This window comes from Salmo trutta, unplaced genomic scaffold, assembly GCF_901001165.1.
Source record: "Salmo trutta unplaced genomic scaffold, fSalTru1.1, whole genome shotgun sequence".
Taxonomy (NCBI): Eukaryota; Metazoa; Chordata; class Actinopteri; order Salmoniformes; family Salmonidae; genus Salmo; species Salmo trutta.
In genome coordinates, this window is record NW_021823154.1 from 215,656 (window position 1) to 229,575 (window position 13,920).

Sequence of the window (13,920 nt, forward strand, 5' to 3'; positions counted from 1 at the left end):
AATGAATCTCTCTAGACATAATGTATAATATCTATATAGTAATGAATCTCTCTAGACATAATGTATAATATCTAGATATATAGTGATGAATCTCTCTAGACATAATGTATAATATCTATATAGTAATGAATCTCTCTAGACATAATGTATAATATCTATATAGTAATGAATCTATATAGTAACAGAATGTAGACTCCCCTCCTACCTGACTACAGGGTTCCTGTTGAACAGAATGTAGACCCCCCCTCCTACCTGACTACAGGGTCCCCGTTGAACAGAATGTAGACCCCCCCCTCCTACCTGACTACAGGGTTCCTGTTGAACAGAATGTAGACCCCCCCCCTCCTACCTGACTACAGGGTCCCCGTTGAACAGAATGTAGACCCCCCCCCCCCTCCTACCTGACTACAGGGTTCCTGTTGAACAGAATGTAGACCCCCCCCTCCTACCTGACTACAGGGTTCCTGTTGAACAGGATGTAGACCCCCCTCCTACCTGACTACAGGGTTACTGTTGAACAGAATGTAGACCCCCCCTCCTACCTGACTACAGGGTCCCTGTTGAACAGAATGTAGACCCCCCCCCCCCCCCTACCTGACTACAGGGTTCCTGTTGAACAGAATGTAGACCCCCCCCCTCCTACCTGACTACAGGGTTCCTGTTGAACAGAATGTAGACCCCCCCCTCCTACCTGACTACAGGGTTACTGTTGAACAGAATGTAGACCCCCCCTCCTACCTAACTATAGGGTTCCTGTTGAACAGAATGTAGACCCCCCCCTCCTACCTGACTACAGGGTTCCTGTTGAACAGAATGTAGACCCCCCCCTCCTACCTGACTACAGGGTTACTGTTGAACAGAATGTAGACCCCCCCTCCTACCTGACTACAGGGTTACTGTTGAACAGAATGTAGACCCCCCCTCCTACCTGACTACAGGGTTACTGTTGAACAGAATGTAGACCCCCCCTCCTACCTGACTACAGGGTTACTGTTGAACAGGATGTAGACCCCCCCTCCTACCTGACTACAGGGTTCCTGTTGAACAGGATGTAGACCCCCCCTCCTACCTGACTACAGGGTTACTGTTGAACAGAATGTAGACCCCCTCCTACCTGACTACAGGGTTACTGTTGAACAGAATGTAGACCCCCCCTCCTACCTGACTACAGGGTTACTGTTGAACAGGATGTAGACCCCCCTCCTACCTGACTACAGGGTTCCTGTTGAACAGAATGTAGACTACCCCCCATCCTACCTGACTACAGGGTTACTGTTGAACAGGATGTAGACCCCCTCCTACCTGACTACAGGGTTACTGTTGAACAGGATGTAGACCCCCTCCTACCTGACTACAGGGTTCCTGTTGAACAGAATGTAGACCCCCCCTGCTACCTGACTACAGGGTTCCTGTTGAACAGAATGTAGACCCCCCCTGCTACCTGACTACAGGGTTACTGTTGAACAGAATGTAGACCCCCCCTGCTACCTGACTACAGGGTTACTGTTGAACAGAATGTAGACCCCCCCCTCCTACCTGACTACAGGGTTACTGTTGAACAGAATGTAGACCCCCCCTCCTACCTGACTACAGGGTTACTGTTGAACAGGATGTAGACCCCCCTTCCTACCTGACTACAGGGTTACTGTTGAACAGGATGTAGACTCCTGCTTCCTTGTTGTTGTAGATCTGGTTGCTCCGGATGGAACCCCTCCCGTTGCCAAGGACCACGATGCCGGAACGCAAACCGCTGTGTATTCTGTTACACTGAGTGTGTGTGTGTGTGTGTGTGTGTGTGTGTGTGTGTGTGTGTGTGTGTGTGTGTGTGTGTGTGTGTGTGTGTGCGCGAGCGAGCGAGCGAGAGAGAGAGAAAGTTTGATCAGTTGTTATTTTAGATCATGTCTCCTGAGATAAAAGACAGACAGACAGACAGACAGACAGACAGACAGACAGACAGACAGACAGACAGACAGACAGACAGACAGACAGACAGACAGACAGACAGACAGACAGACAGACAACCATGTCCTGTAACTTCTACCAGATGAAAGACAGATATGATTTGACACCCATTTGACAAACTGCTGGGTAGAGAGGAAAATGCCAAGTGCACTAGTAAGACAAACAGGACAGATACGATGACATCAGAGACGAACAGGACAGATACAATGACATCAGAGACGAACAGGACAGATGACGATGACATCAGAGACGAACAGGACAGATACGATGACATCAGAGACGAACAGGACAGATACGATGACATCAGAGACGAACAGGACAGATACTATGACATCAGAGACGAACAGGACAGATACGATGACATCAGAGACGAACAGGACAGATACGATGACATCAGAGACGAACAGGACAGATACGATGACATCAGAGACGGACAGGACAGATACGATGACATCAGAGATGAACAGGATATGTACGATGACATCAGAGACGAACAGGACAGATGACGATGACATCAGAGACGAACAGGACAGATGACGATGACATCAGAGACGAACAGGACAGATGACGATGACATCAGAGACGAACAGGACAGATGACGATGACATCAGGGATGTGAAATAGAATGAATAGAACTACCAGGATGATGGGGTCCGCCCCCTTGCGGATGTCAAGCCCCGCCTCCCCGTTGGAGTGGATGTTGTTGTCAGCGATCAGACCGTGAGACGACAGACGCAGGAACACGCCCGACGCACGACACTCACACACCTCATTACGGAGCATCACAATCTGGAACACACACATGCAAAATACACACACCAATGAGATACACACAATCATGTTTGATCTACACTACCGGTCAAATGTTTTACAACACCGACTCATTCAAGGGTTCTTTATTTATTTTTACTATTTTCTACATTGTATAATAATAGTTGAAGACATCAAAACTATGAAATAACACATATGGAATTGTGTAGTAACCAAAACAAAAAGTGTTAAATAAATCAAAATATATTTTATATTTGAGATTCTACAAATAGTCACCCTTTGCACACTCTTGGCGTTCTCTCAACCAGCTTCACCTGGAATGCTTTTCCAGCCGTCTTGAAGGAGTTCCCACATATGCTGAGTACTTGTTGGCTGCTTTTCTTTCACTCTGCGGTCCGACTCATCCCAAACCATCTCAATTTGGTTGAGGTCGGGTGATTGTGCAGCAATAAAATAGCCATTACACAGCCTGGAGGTGTGTTGGGTCATTGTCCTGTTAAAAAACAAATTATAGTCCCACTAAGCCCAAACCAGATGGGATGGCGTATCGCTGCAGAATGCTGTGGTAGCCATGCTGGTTAAGTGTGGCTTGAATTCTAAATCAATCACATCATGTCACCAGCAAAGTATTCCCACACCATCACACCTCCTCCTCCATGCTTCACGGTGGGAAATACACATGCGGAGATCATCCGTTCACCCACACCGCATCTCACAAAGACACGGCGGTTGGAACCAAAAATCTCAAATTTGGACTCATCAGACCAAAGGACAAATTTCCACCGGTCTAATGTCCATTGCTCGTGTTTCTTGGCCCAAGCAAGTCTCTTTTTCTTATTGGTATCTTTTAGAAGTGGTTTCTTTGCAGCAATTCAACCATGAAGGCCTGATTTACACAGTCTCCTCTGAACAGTTGATGTTGAGATGTGTCTGTTACTTAAACTCTGTGAAGCATTTATTTGGGCTGCAATCTGAGGTGCAGTTAACTCTAATGAACTTATCCTCTGCAGCAGAGGGAACTCTGGGTTTTCCTTTCCTGTGGCGGTCCTCATGAGAGCCAGTTTCATCATAGCGCTTGATAGTTTTTGCGACTGCAGTTGAAGAAACTTTCAAAGTTCTTGACATTTTCCAGATTGACTGACCTTCATGTCTTAAAGTACCGTAATTTACGGACTATTAAGCGCACCTGAATATAAGCCGCACCCACTGAATAAAAAATAAAAAAGTATTATTTTGAACATAAATATGCCGCACATGTCTATAAGCCGCAGGTGCCTACCGGTACATTGAAACAAATGAACTTTACACAGGCTTTAACGAAACACGGCTTGTAACAAAAAAAAATAGGCTTTAACGAAACACGGCTTGTAACAAAAATAAATAGGCTTTAACGAAACACGGCTTGTAACAAAAATAAAAAATTTGCAGGCAGCTTTAGTTGTCTTTTTGCACTGAGTCAATTCCTCACGCTGCTGTTTCCAACGTCTTATCATCGACTCATTAAGACCAAGCTCCCGTGCAGCAGCTCTATTTCCTTTTCCAACAGCCAGATCAATCGCCCTCAACTTGAAAGCTGCATCATATGCATTTCTCCGTGTCTTTGCCATGATGAGGGTGACAAAATGACTACCGTAATCAGAATGATGGGAAGTTTGAGAGCGTTCGATTTAATCTAAACAGTAAACAAAAAGTTGTTTGACCTTAACCCGTTCGGCAATTTCATTGGTCTAATGAAAGCTTCATGCCGCCAAAAAACTGAGCACGTCACAGAAAGTTTTTTTGGAGAAAAAAACATTTAAAGCGGGAAAAATCCATATATTAGCAGCGTTCAAAGCCTGGTAAAAAAGTTGCGGCTTATAGTCCGAAATTTACGGTAATGATGGACTGTCGTTTCTCTTTGCTTATTTGAGCTGTTCTTGCCATAATATGGACTTGGTCTTTTACCATATAGGGCTATCTTCTGTATACCATCCCTACCTTGTCACAACACAACTGATTGGCTCAAACGAATAAAGAAGGAAATCAATTCCACAAATTAACTTTTAACAAGGCACACCTGTTAATTGAAATGCATTCCAGGTGACTACCTGATGAAGCTGGTTGAGAGAATGCCAAGCGTGTGCAAAGCTATCATCAAGGCAAAGGGTGGCTATTTGAAGAATCTCAAATATAAAACATATTTTGATTTGTTTAACACTATTTTGGTTACTACATGATTCCATATGTGCTATTTCATAGTTTTGATGTCTTCACGATTATTCTACAATGTAGAAAATAGTCAAAACGAAGAAAAACCCTTGAATGAGTAGGTGTTCTAAAACTTTTGACTGGTAGTGTAGATTACTATCTAAAACACATCCAGTTAAGGGAGGATATATACATCAACAAACCAATCCTTCAACAAACCAACCAATCAATCAACCAACCAACCAACCAATCAACCAACCAACCAACCAACAAACCCATCAATCAATCAATCAATCAACCCATCAATCAATCAATCAACCAACCAACAAACCCATCAATCAATCAATCAATCAATCAATCAACATACCAACCCATCAATCAACCAACCCATCAATCAATCAATCAATCAACCAACTCATCAATCAATCAACCAACCCATCAATCAATCAATCAATCAACCAACCCATCAATCAACCAACCCATCAATCAATCAACATACCAACCCATCAATCAATCAACATTCCAACCCATCAATCAATCAACATACCAACCCATCAATCAATCAATCAACCAACCCATCAATCAACCAACCCATCAATCAATCAACCCATCAATCAATCAACCCATCAATCAATCAACCAACCCATCAATCAATCAACATACCAAGCCATCAATCAATCAATCAATCAACCCATCAATCAATCAACCAACCCATCAATCAATCAACATACCAACCCATCAATCAATCAATCAACCCATCAATCAATCAACCTATCATATCAGATCGGCAGCCCTATCTGGTTACCGTGGCGTTCTGGATGCAGCGCACGGCATAGGTCAGCCCCCGGAACACGTTTCCTTCCAACCTGGCGTTTCCGTGGTTACACACGTGCACACCGCCCTTGCCGTCCCGAAACAGGCAGCGCCTCAGCACGCACCCCTGCACTGTCTCGACCAGCGCCTGGGCTCCGGGGTCGCGTTGGAGCTCCTCGGTCAGGGTTCGGATTTCAGGGGTCAACGTGGGGGAGTCGTCCTGGTTGGGTGTGAGGAGATGAGAGAGGCCGTGGTGACTGTGGGCCAGTCTGTAGTTTAGACTGTTGTTGCCTTGTCCTGAACCTTCCTCTTCTTTTTCCTCCTCCTCTTCCTCCTCACTAGGAGCGCTGTCGCTCCAGCCGTCCTCAATCACCGTATCCTGACAACCTCCTTCCTCTCCTCCTCCTCCTCCTCCTCTCCTCCTGCTCTCCGTTTCTCCTTTGCTCCAGTCCTCCAGGGTGATGGTAGCCCCAGGGGGCCGTGTGGCTCCTGAATGCCCGCCCAAGTTGTCTCCAGCTGGGCTACCACTCCCAGGCGAGGTCCAGGATGTGGTGGTTCGGGCCAGAGCGGCCAGGTGTTTACAGGCCCAGTTCCGCTCCGTCACTGGAGCGCCCTCAACCGTCACGGACGCCGAATCACTTCCTGAGAAATCACAGCTATCCAACAGGCTGAGGGCCACGCCCAGGAAGTGGGTGGAGCTTCCCTGTGAAAATGAGCAGAAGCGGGCGTGGCAGGTTCCTGGTCCTTGGATCTGCAGCTGAGCTCCCTCGAAATTACAGTTGTCCAACTGGACATGACCTGATGATGTCTGGTGGATGGAGGGGGTAGAGGGTAGGAGAGAGAATGATACAGAGAAAAGGTGAAACTGCAGCAAGCTCTAACAGAAGGTAGAGTTCGAGCTCTAACAGTATGAACAGAAGGTAGAGTTCGAGCTCTAACAGAGCATGAACAGAAGGTAGAGTTCGAGCTCTAACAGAAGGTAGAGTTCGAGCTCTAACAGTATGAACAGAAGGTAGAGTTCGAGCTCTAACAGTATGAACAGAAGGTAGAGTTCGAGCTCTAACAGTATGAACAGAAGGTAGAGGTCGAGCTCTAACAAAGCATGAACAGAAGGTAGAGGTCGAGCTCGAACAATATTAACAGAAGGTAGAGGTCGAGCTCGAACAATATTAACAGAAGGTAGAAGTCGAGCTCGAACAATATTAACAGAAGGTAGAGGTCGAGCTCGAACAGAAGGTAGAGGTCGAGCTCTAACAGTATGAACAGAAGGTAGAGGTCGAGCTCTAACAGTATGAACAGAAGGTAGAGGTCGAGCTCTAACAGTATAAACAGAAGGTAGAGGTCGAGCTCTAACAGTATGAACAGAAGGTAGAGGTCGAGCTCTAACAGTATGAACAGAAGGTAGAGGTCGAGCTCTAACAAAGCATGAACAGAAGGTAGAAGTCGAGCTCTAACAGAGTATGAACAGAAGGTAGAGGTCGAGCTCTAACAGTATGAACAGAAGGTAGAGGTCGAGCTCTAACAGAGTATTAACAGAAGGTAGAGGTCGAGCTCTAACAGTATAAACAGAAGGTAGAGGTCGAGCTCTAACAGAGTATAAACAGAAGGTAGAGGTCGAGCTCTAACAGTATGAACAGAAGGTAGAGGTCGAGCTCTAACAGTATGAACAGAAGGTAGAGGTCGAGCTCTAACAGTATTAACAGAAGGTAGAGGTCGAGCTCTAACAGTATGAACAGAAGGTAGAAGTCGAGCTCTAACAGTATGAACAGAAGGTAGAGGTCGAGCTCTAACAGAGTATGAACAGAAGGTAGAGGTCGAGCTCTAACAGTATGAACAGAAGGTAGAGGTCGAGCTCTAACAGAGTATAAACAGAAGGTAGAGGTCGAGCTCTAACAGAAGGTAGAAGTCGAGCTCTAACAGAGTATTAACAGAAGGTAGAGGTCGAGCTCTAACAGAGTATGAACAGAAGGTAGAGGTCGAGCTCTAACAGAAGGTAGAGGTCGAGCTCTAACAGTATGAACAGAAGGTAGAGGTCGAGCTCTAACAGTATGAACAGAAGGTAGAGGTCGAGCTCTAACAGTATTAACAGAAGGTAGAGGTCGAGCTCTTACAGAGTATGAACAGAAGGTAGAGGTCGAGCTCTAACAGTATTAACAGAAGGTAGAGGTCGAGCTCTAACAGTATGAACAGAAGGCCACTGCTTACAGACTCTAAAAGGTGCAGAGCAACCAGTTAAAGGCTTAAAGCCACACAACTGATTGACTGACAGCCCAGACAGAGAGACAGCCAGTCAGCCAGCCAGTCAGTCAGCCAGCCAGACACCCCAGTCAGCCAACCAGCCAGCCAGCCACCTGAGCCAGTCAAACACCCCACTCCAGCCAGACACCCCAGTCAGCCAACCAGCCAGCCAGTTAGTCAGCAGGCCAGACACCCCAGTCAGCCAACCAGCCAGCCACCTGAGCCAGTCAGCCAGACACCCCACTCCAGCCAGCCAGCCACCCCAGCCAGCCAGCCAGCCAGCCAGCCACCACAGCAGTCAGCCAGCCAGACACCCCAGCCGGTCAGCCAGCCAGCCAGACACCCCAGCCAGTCAGACACCCCAGCCAGTCAGCCACCACAGCCATCAGCCAGCCAGTCAGACACCCCAGCCAGTCAGCCACCACAGCCGTCAGCCAGCCAGTCAGACATCCCAGCCAGCCAGTCCAACACCCCAGCCAGTCAGACACCCCAGCCAGTCAGACACCCCAGCCAGTCAGCCACCCCAGCCAGTCAGCCACCACAGCCAGCCAGTCAGACACCCCAGCCAGTCAGCCACCACAGCCAGCCAGTCAGACACCCCAGCCAGTCAGACACCCCAGCCAGTCAGCCACCACAGCCAGCCAGTCAGTCAGTCTGTAAAGCACTGTCGAAATGTACTGTTGTAAAAAAACGTTTTTATAAATGTGATCTGATTTGATGTACCTTGTATACAACGGTGGAGAACCATGCAGGCATGAAGACCAGGTTGGAGAGCCTGGCTGTGGGACACTGCTGCTCCAGACTGACCAGGAGAGCCACGTCCCCCAGCCTCCCTAACCCCACCACCTCCACAGGCACCTGGCAGGGTCAAAGGTCAATATTTTCATTTATCAAATTGCAGATCTTATTACCATACTTAATACTAACAGATACTAACATTTTAACAGATATTACCAGATACTAACATTTTAACAGATATTACCAGATATTAACAGATACTAACATACTAACAGATACTAACAGACACTAACAGATACTAACAGATACTAACAGATACTAACAGACACTAACAGATACTAACAGATACTAACAGATACCAACAGATACTAACATATTAACAGATACTAACAGATACTAACAGATACTAACAGATACTAACAGATTAACAGATACTAACAGATACTAACAGATACTAACAGATACTAACAGATACTAACAGATACTAACAGACACTAACAGATACTAACAGACACTAACAGATACTAACAGATACTAACAGATACTAACAGATACTAACAGACACTAACAGATACTAACAGATACTAACATATTAACAGATACTAACAGACACTAACAGATACTAACAGATACTAACAGATACTAACAGATACTAACAGATTAACAGATACTAACAGACATTAACAGATACTAACAGATACTAACAGACATTAACAGATATTACCAGATACTAACAGATACTAACAGACACTAACAGATACTAACAGATACTAACAGATACTAACAGACACCAACAGATACTAACAGATACTAACAGATACTAACAGACACTAACAGATACTAACAGATACTAACAGATACTAACATATTAACAGATACTAACAGACACTAACAGATACTAACAGATACTAACAGATACTAACAGATTAACAGATACTAACAGACATTAACAGATACTAACAGATACTAACAGACATTAACAGATATTACCAGATACTAACAGATACTAACAGACACTAACAGATACTAACAGATACTAACAGATACTAACAGACACCAACAGATACTAACAGATACTAACAGATACTAACAGACACTAACAGATACTAACAGATACTAACAGATACTAACAGATATTAACAGACACTAACATATTAACAGATACTAACAGATACTAACAGATATTAACAGACACGAACAGATACTAACAGATACTAACAGATACTAACAGATACTAACAGATTAGTATTCCAGCTTCCAATCTAATCTAACAGATTAGATTTCCAGCTCCAGATTAACTTAAAGAAACAATCTGCAGTTCAAACAATAATACGGCTCCCGAGTGGAGCAGCGATTGAAGGCACTGCATCTCATCTGGTTCGATTCCAGGCTGTATCACAACCGGCCGTGATCGGGAGTCCTATAGGGCGGCGCACAATTGGCACCAGTGTTATCCGGGTTAGGCCATCATTGTAAATAAGAATTTCTTAACTGACTTGCCTAGTTAAATAAAGGTTAAATTAAATTAAAAATAAAGAATAAATAATGAATTTAAAAGTCCAGAAATGGATGGATGAATCCCAGACAGGTCCTTTAACTAGACATTGTGTCATCAAGACAACAGCAGCCAATCAGTAAGTCACCTTTAATTAGACATTATGTCATCAAGACAACAGCAGCCAATCAGTAAGTCACCTTTAATTAGACATTATGTCATCAAGACAACAGCAGCCAATCAGCAAGTCACCTTTAATTATACATTATGTCATCAAGACAACAGCAGCCAATCAGCAAGTCACCTTTAATTAGACATTATGTCATCAAGACAACAGCAGCCAATCAGTAAGTCACCTTTAACTAGACATTATGTCATCAAGACAACAGCAGCCAATCAGTAAGTCACCTTTAACTAGACATTATGTCATCAAGACAACAGCAGCCAATCAGCAAGTCACCTTTAATTAGACATTATGTCATCAAGACAACAGCAGCCAATCAGTAAGTCACCTTTAATTAGACATTATGTCATCAAGACAACAGCAGCCAATCAGCAAGTCACCTTTAATTAGACATTATGTCATCAAGACAACAGCAGCCAATCAGCAAGTCACCTTTAATTAGACATTATGTCATCAAGACAACAGCAGCCAATCAGTAAGTCACCTTTAACTAGACATTATGTCATCAAGACAACAGCAGCCAATCAGTAAGTCACCTTTAATTAGACATTATGTCATCAAGACAACAGCAGCCAATCAGTTAAATCACCTTCAGCACCAACTCTGCCTGCTCCTCATACACCCCGGGGTGCAGCACCACCCGGTCGTACGACCCAGCTACAACCAACGCCCCCCTCAGCGTCTCCAGCTCCAGGCCCGACCCCACCTGCCACACCCTCCTCTCCTTCCTCCGGCGGAACAGGTGAAGGCAGGAGGAGGGCTGGAGCTCAGGGTGGGCGTGACGGGACCAGGTACGACTGGCGATGGCATGCTGCCTCATGGCTTCTCTCCAGGATGAGGGCTCCAGGTGGGGCTGGCTGGGGACAGACAGACAGACACACGGAGGGGGGGTTTAGAGAACGTGAAGAGGAAGACCTTGTAGTTCAGAGAACATCCATCTCTATTACAGTACCTGGGCCAGTTGGGGTGTCGAGGACACTCGGGCAGGCCCAGGCAGAGCTGTCTCCAGCGGGTGTTATCCAGGGAGAGGATCAGCTCTCTCCAGGCCCTGCACACCAGGCTGCAGCGGCCCAGCTCTGGGAGGGGGAGGTAGGCCAGGACCACACGCCATACCTCCACTGGGAGGTTAACACCTCTACCACCACCGCTGCTGCTGCTTCCCCTGCTGCTGCCCAATGACATGGCTCTGAAAGGGAGGGTGGGCACCTGGGGACAGGAGACACACAGACAGACTGGGTTAGTTTACACTAGGTCTACAGACAGACAGACAGACAGACAGACAGACAGGCAGACAGGCAGACAGGCAGACAGACAGGGTTAGTTTACACTAGGCCTACAGACAGACAGACAGACAGACAGACAGACAGACAGACAGACAGACAGACAGACAGACAGACAGACAGACAGACAGACAGACAGACAGACTAGGTTACTGTAGACTAGGCCTATAGACAGACAGACAGACTAGGTTAGTGTAGACTAGGCCTATAGACAGACAGACAGACAGACTAGGTTAGTGTAGACTAGGCCTATAGACAGACAGACTAGGTTACTGTAGACTAGGCCTATAGACAGACAGACAGACAGACAGACAGACAGACAGACTAGGTTAGTGTAGACTGGGCCTATAGACAGACTAGGTTAGTGTAGACTAGGCCTATAGACAGACTAGGTTAGTGTAGACTAGGCCTATAGACAGACAGACAGACAGACAGACAGACAGACAGACAGACAGACTAAGTTAGTGTAGACTAGGCCTATAGACAGACTAGGTTAGTGTAGACTAGGCCTATAGACAGACAGACTAGGTTACTGTAGACTAGGCCTATAGACAGACAGACAGACAGACAGACAGACAGACTAGGTTAGTGTAGACTGGGCCTATAGACAGACTAGGTTAGTGTAGACTAGGCCTATAGACAGACTAGGTTAGTGTAGACTAGGCCTATAGACAGACAGACAGACAGACAGACAGACAGACAGACTAAGTTAGTGTAGACTAGGCCTATAGACAGACTAGGTTACTGTAGACTAGGCCTATAGACAGACAGACAGACAGACAGACAGACTAGGTTAGTGTAGACTAGGCCAATAGACCTACACTTCGTTGTGATGGTGACTTCCACTGCCTATATCATGAACGATGACTGTCTTGCGTTGGACTTAGTTTTAAACTCCTACAGACATAGGCTGTCTACTCCTCCTTCTCCTGGGGGGGCAATGACTGGCCATCGGGCCAGATTACATTGTGGAACAGGCCAGCTAACATCTAACTAAAGGCTAGTGTGCGGATGAAGTTACATATGACTGTCACTGAGTCATCATCATCATCATCATCATCAAGGGAATTTGAACCAACTAACAACACAGCGACGTGGTTGGCAACTGGCAATAACATTGGATCGTCGTGGGCGCAACTTTGTTTCCACATCGGTAACGTTATAAAAACATGACTTCTTGGCTGGCTATATTTCGTCGAAAAAATAATAGTAACTATTTAGCTACACGTCTGCGTTTAGTGGACGTACCTAGCGATATAAGTTAGCTAGCAAACCCGAATATTCACTAACGTTATTACGTCGGAATTCACTACATTGTAGACTAGGCTATATATGACATCTTACCCGTGTTAATAAAGTCTCTTGGATTAAGCCCCGGACATCCCAGCGTGGTTTTTAACTAGGTATATAGCTGTAATAGTCATGCTTCTAGCGATATATCGGGAACAACGCCTGGTTCAGGAATCAAGAATAGAAACACAGACAAGAATCAGACATTTTCCCTCACTTTACGGCAAGGCAAGCCATGGAAACCAACCAGGGACGCCCTTACACTGGGCGGGAGCGAGCAAGGCTGGGCGAGAGAAGAGCAGAGAGAGAGAGAGAGGAGGCTGGAGATAGAGAGACAACTGAGAGGGAAGGGGAGAGATGAGAGAGGAGGCTGAAGATAGAGGGAAGGGGAGGGATGAGGAGAGAGAGGAGGAGGCTGAAGATGGAGAGAACTGAGAGGGAAGAGGAGAGATGAGGAGAGAGAGAGAGGAGGCTGAAGACGGAGAGAACTGAGAGGGAAGGGGAGAGAGAGGAGAGAGAGAGGAGGCTGAAGATGGAGAGAACTGAGAGGGAAGAGGAGAGATGAGGAGAGAGAGAGAGGAGGCTGAAGACGGAGAGAACTGAGAGGGAAGGGGAGAGAGAGGAGAGAGAGAGGAGGCTGAAGATGGAGAAAACTGAGAGGGATGAGGAGAGAGAGGAGAGAGAGAGAGGAGGCTGAAGACGGAGAGAACTGAGAGGGAAGGGGAGAGATGAGGAGAGAGACGAAATAAGTGTTTGCTCAAGTGATAAACACACACTAGTAATGCGCATGTTGACTCATAACCCGCAGACAACTAGCCTACAGCTAAACACCAATATCACTAAACACCAATATCACTAGACACAAATATCACTAGACAACTAGCCTACAGCTAGACACCAATATCACTAGACACCAATATCACTAGACACCAATATCACTAGACAACAATATCACTAGACAC

General features: G+C 45.9%; 1 protein-coding gene across 2 annotated transcripts; it reads right to left on the reverse strand.

The window, feature by feature from the left end:
* Positions 1 to 805: 805 nt before the first annotated feature.
* LOC115189392 (F-box only protein 10) lies at positions 806 to 13,225 on the reverse strand. Of its 2 annotated transcripts, none has more exons than XM_029747962.1 (7): positions 13,013 to 13,225; positions 11,341 to 11,594; positions 10,978 to 11,245; positions 8,695 to 8,829; positions 5,726 to 6,541; positions 2,602 to 2,751; positions 806 to 1,767 (listed from the first exon to the last, which is right to left on the reverse strand). In XM_029747962.1, exons 2-7 carry the CDS (start codon positions 11,568 to 11,570, stop codon positions 1,627 to 1,629), a joined length of 1,740 nt encoding a protein of 579 aa, XP_029603822.1. In that variant the 5' UTR covers positions 11,571 to 11,594; positions 13,013 to 13,225; the 3' UTR covers positions 806 to 1,626. The 2 variants fall into 2 exon arrangements, with proteins under 2 accessions (XP_029603822.1, XP_029603823.1); XM_029747963.1 differs by lacking the exon at positions 13,013 to 13,225 and adding an exon at positions 12,490 to 12,814.
* Between the last annotated feature and the right edge of the window lie 695 nt (positions 13,226 to 13,920).

Excerpts from the sequence above, each read along its gene's own strand:
- LOC115189392 (XM_029747962.1), bottom strand. The coding sequence starts at position 11,570 with ATGTCATTGGGCAGCAGCAGGGGAAGCAGCAGCAGCGGTGGTGGTAGA. Across the intron at positions 11,246-11,340 it reads CGACACCCCAACTGGCCCAG|CCAGCCCCACCTGGAGCCCT; the intron begins GTACTGTAATAG and ends GTCTGTCCCCAG. Across the intron at positions 8,830-10,977 it reads AGGCAGAGTTGGTGCTGAAG|GTGCCTGTGGAGGTGGTGGG; the intron begins GTGATTTAACTG and ends TGACCCTGCCAG.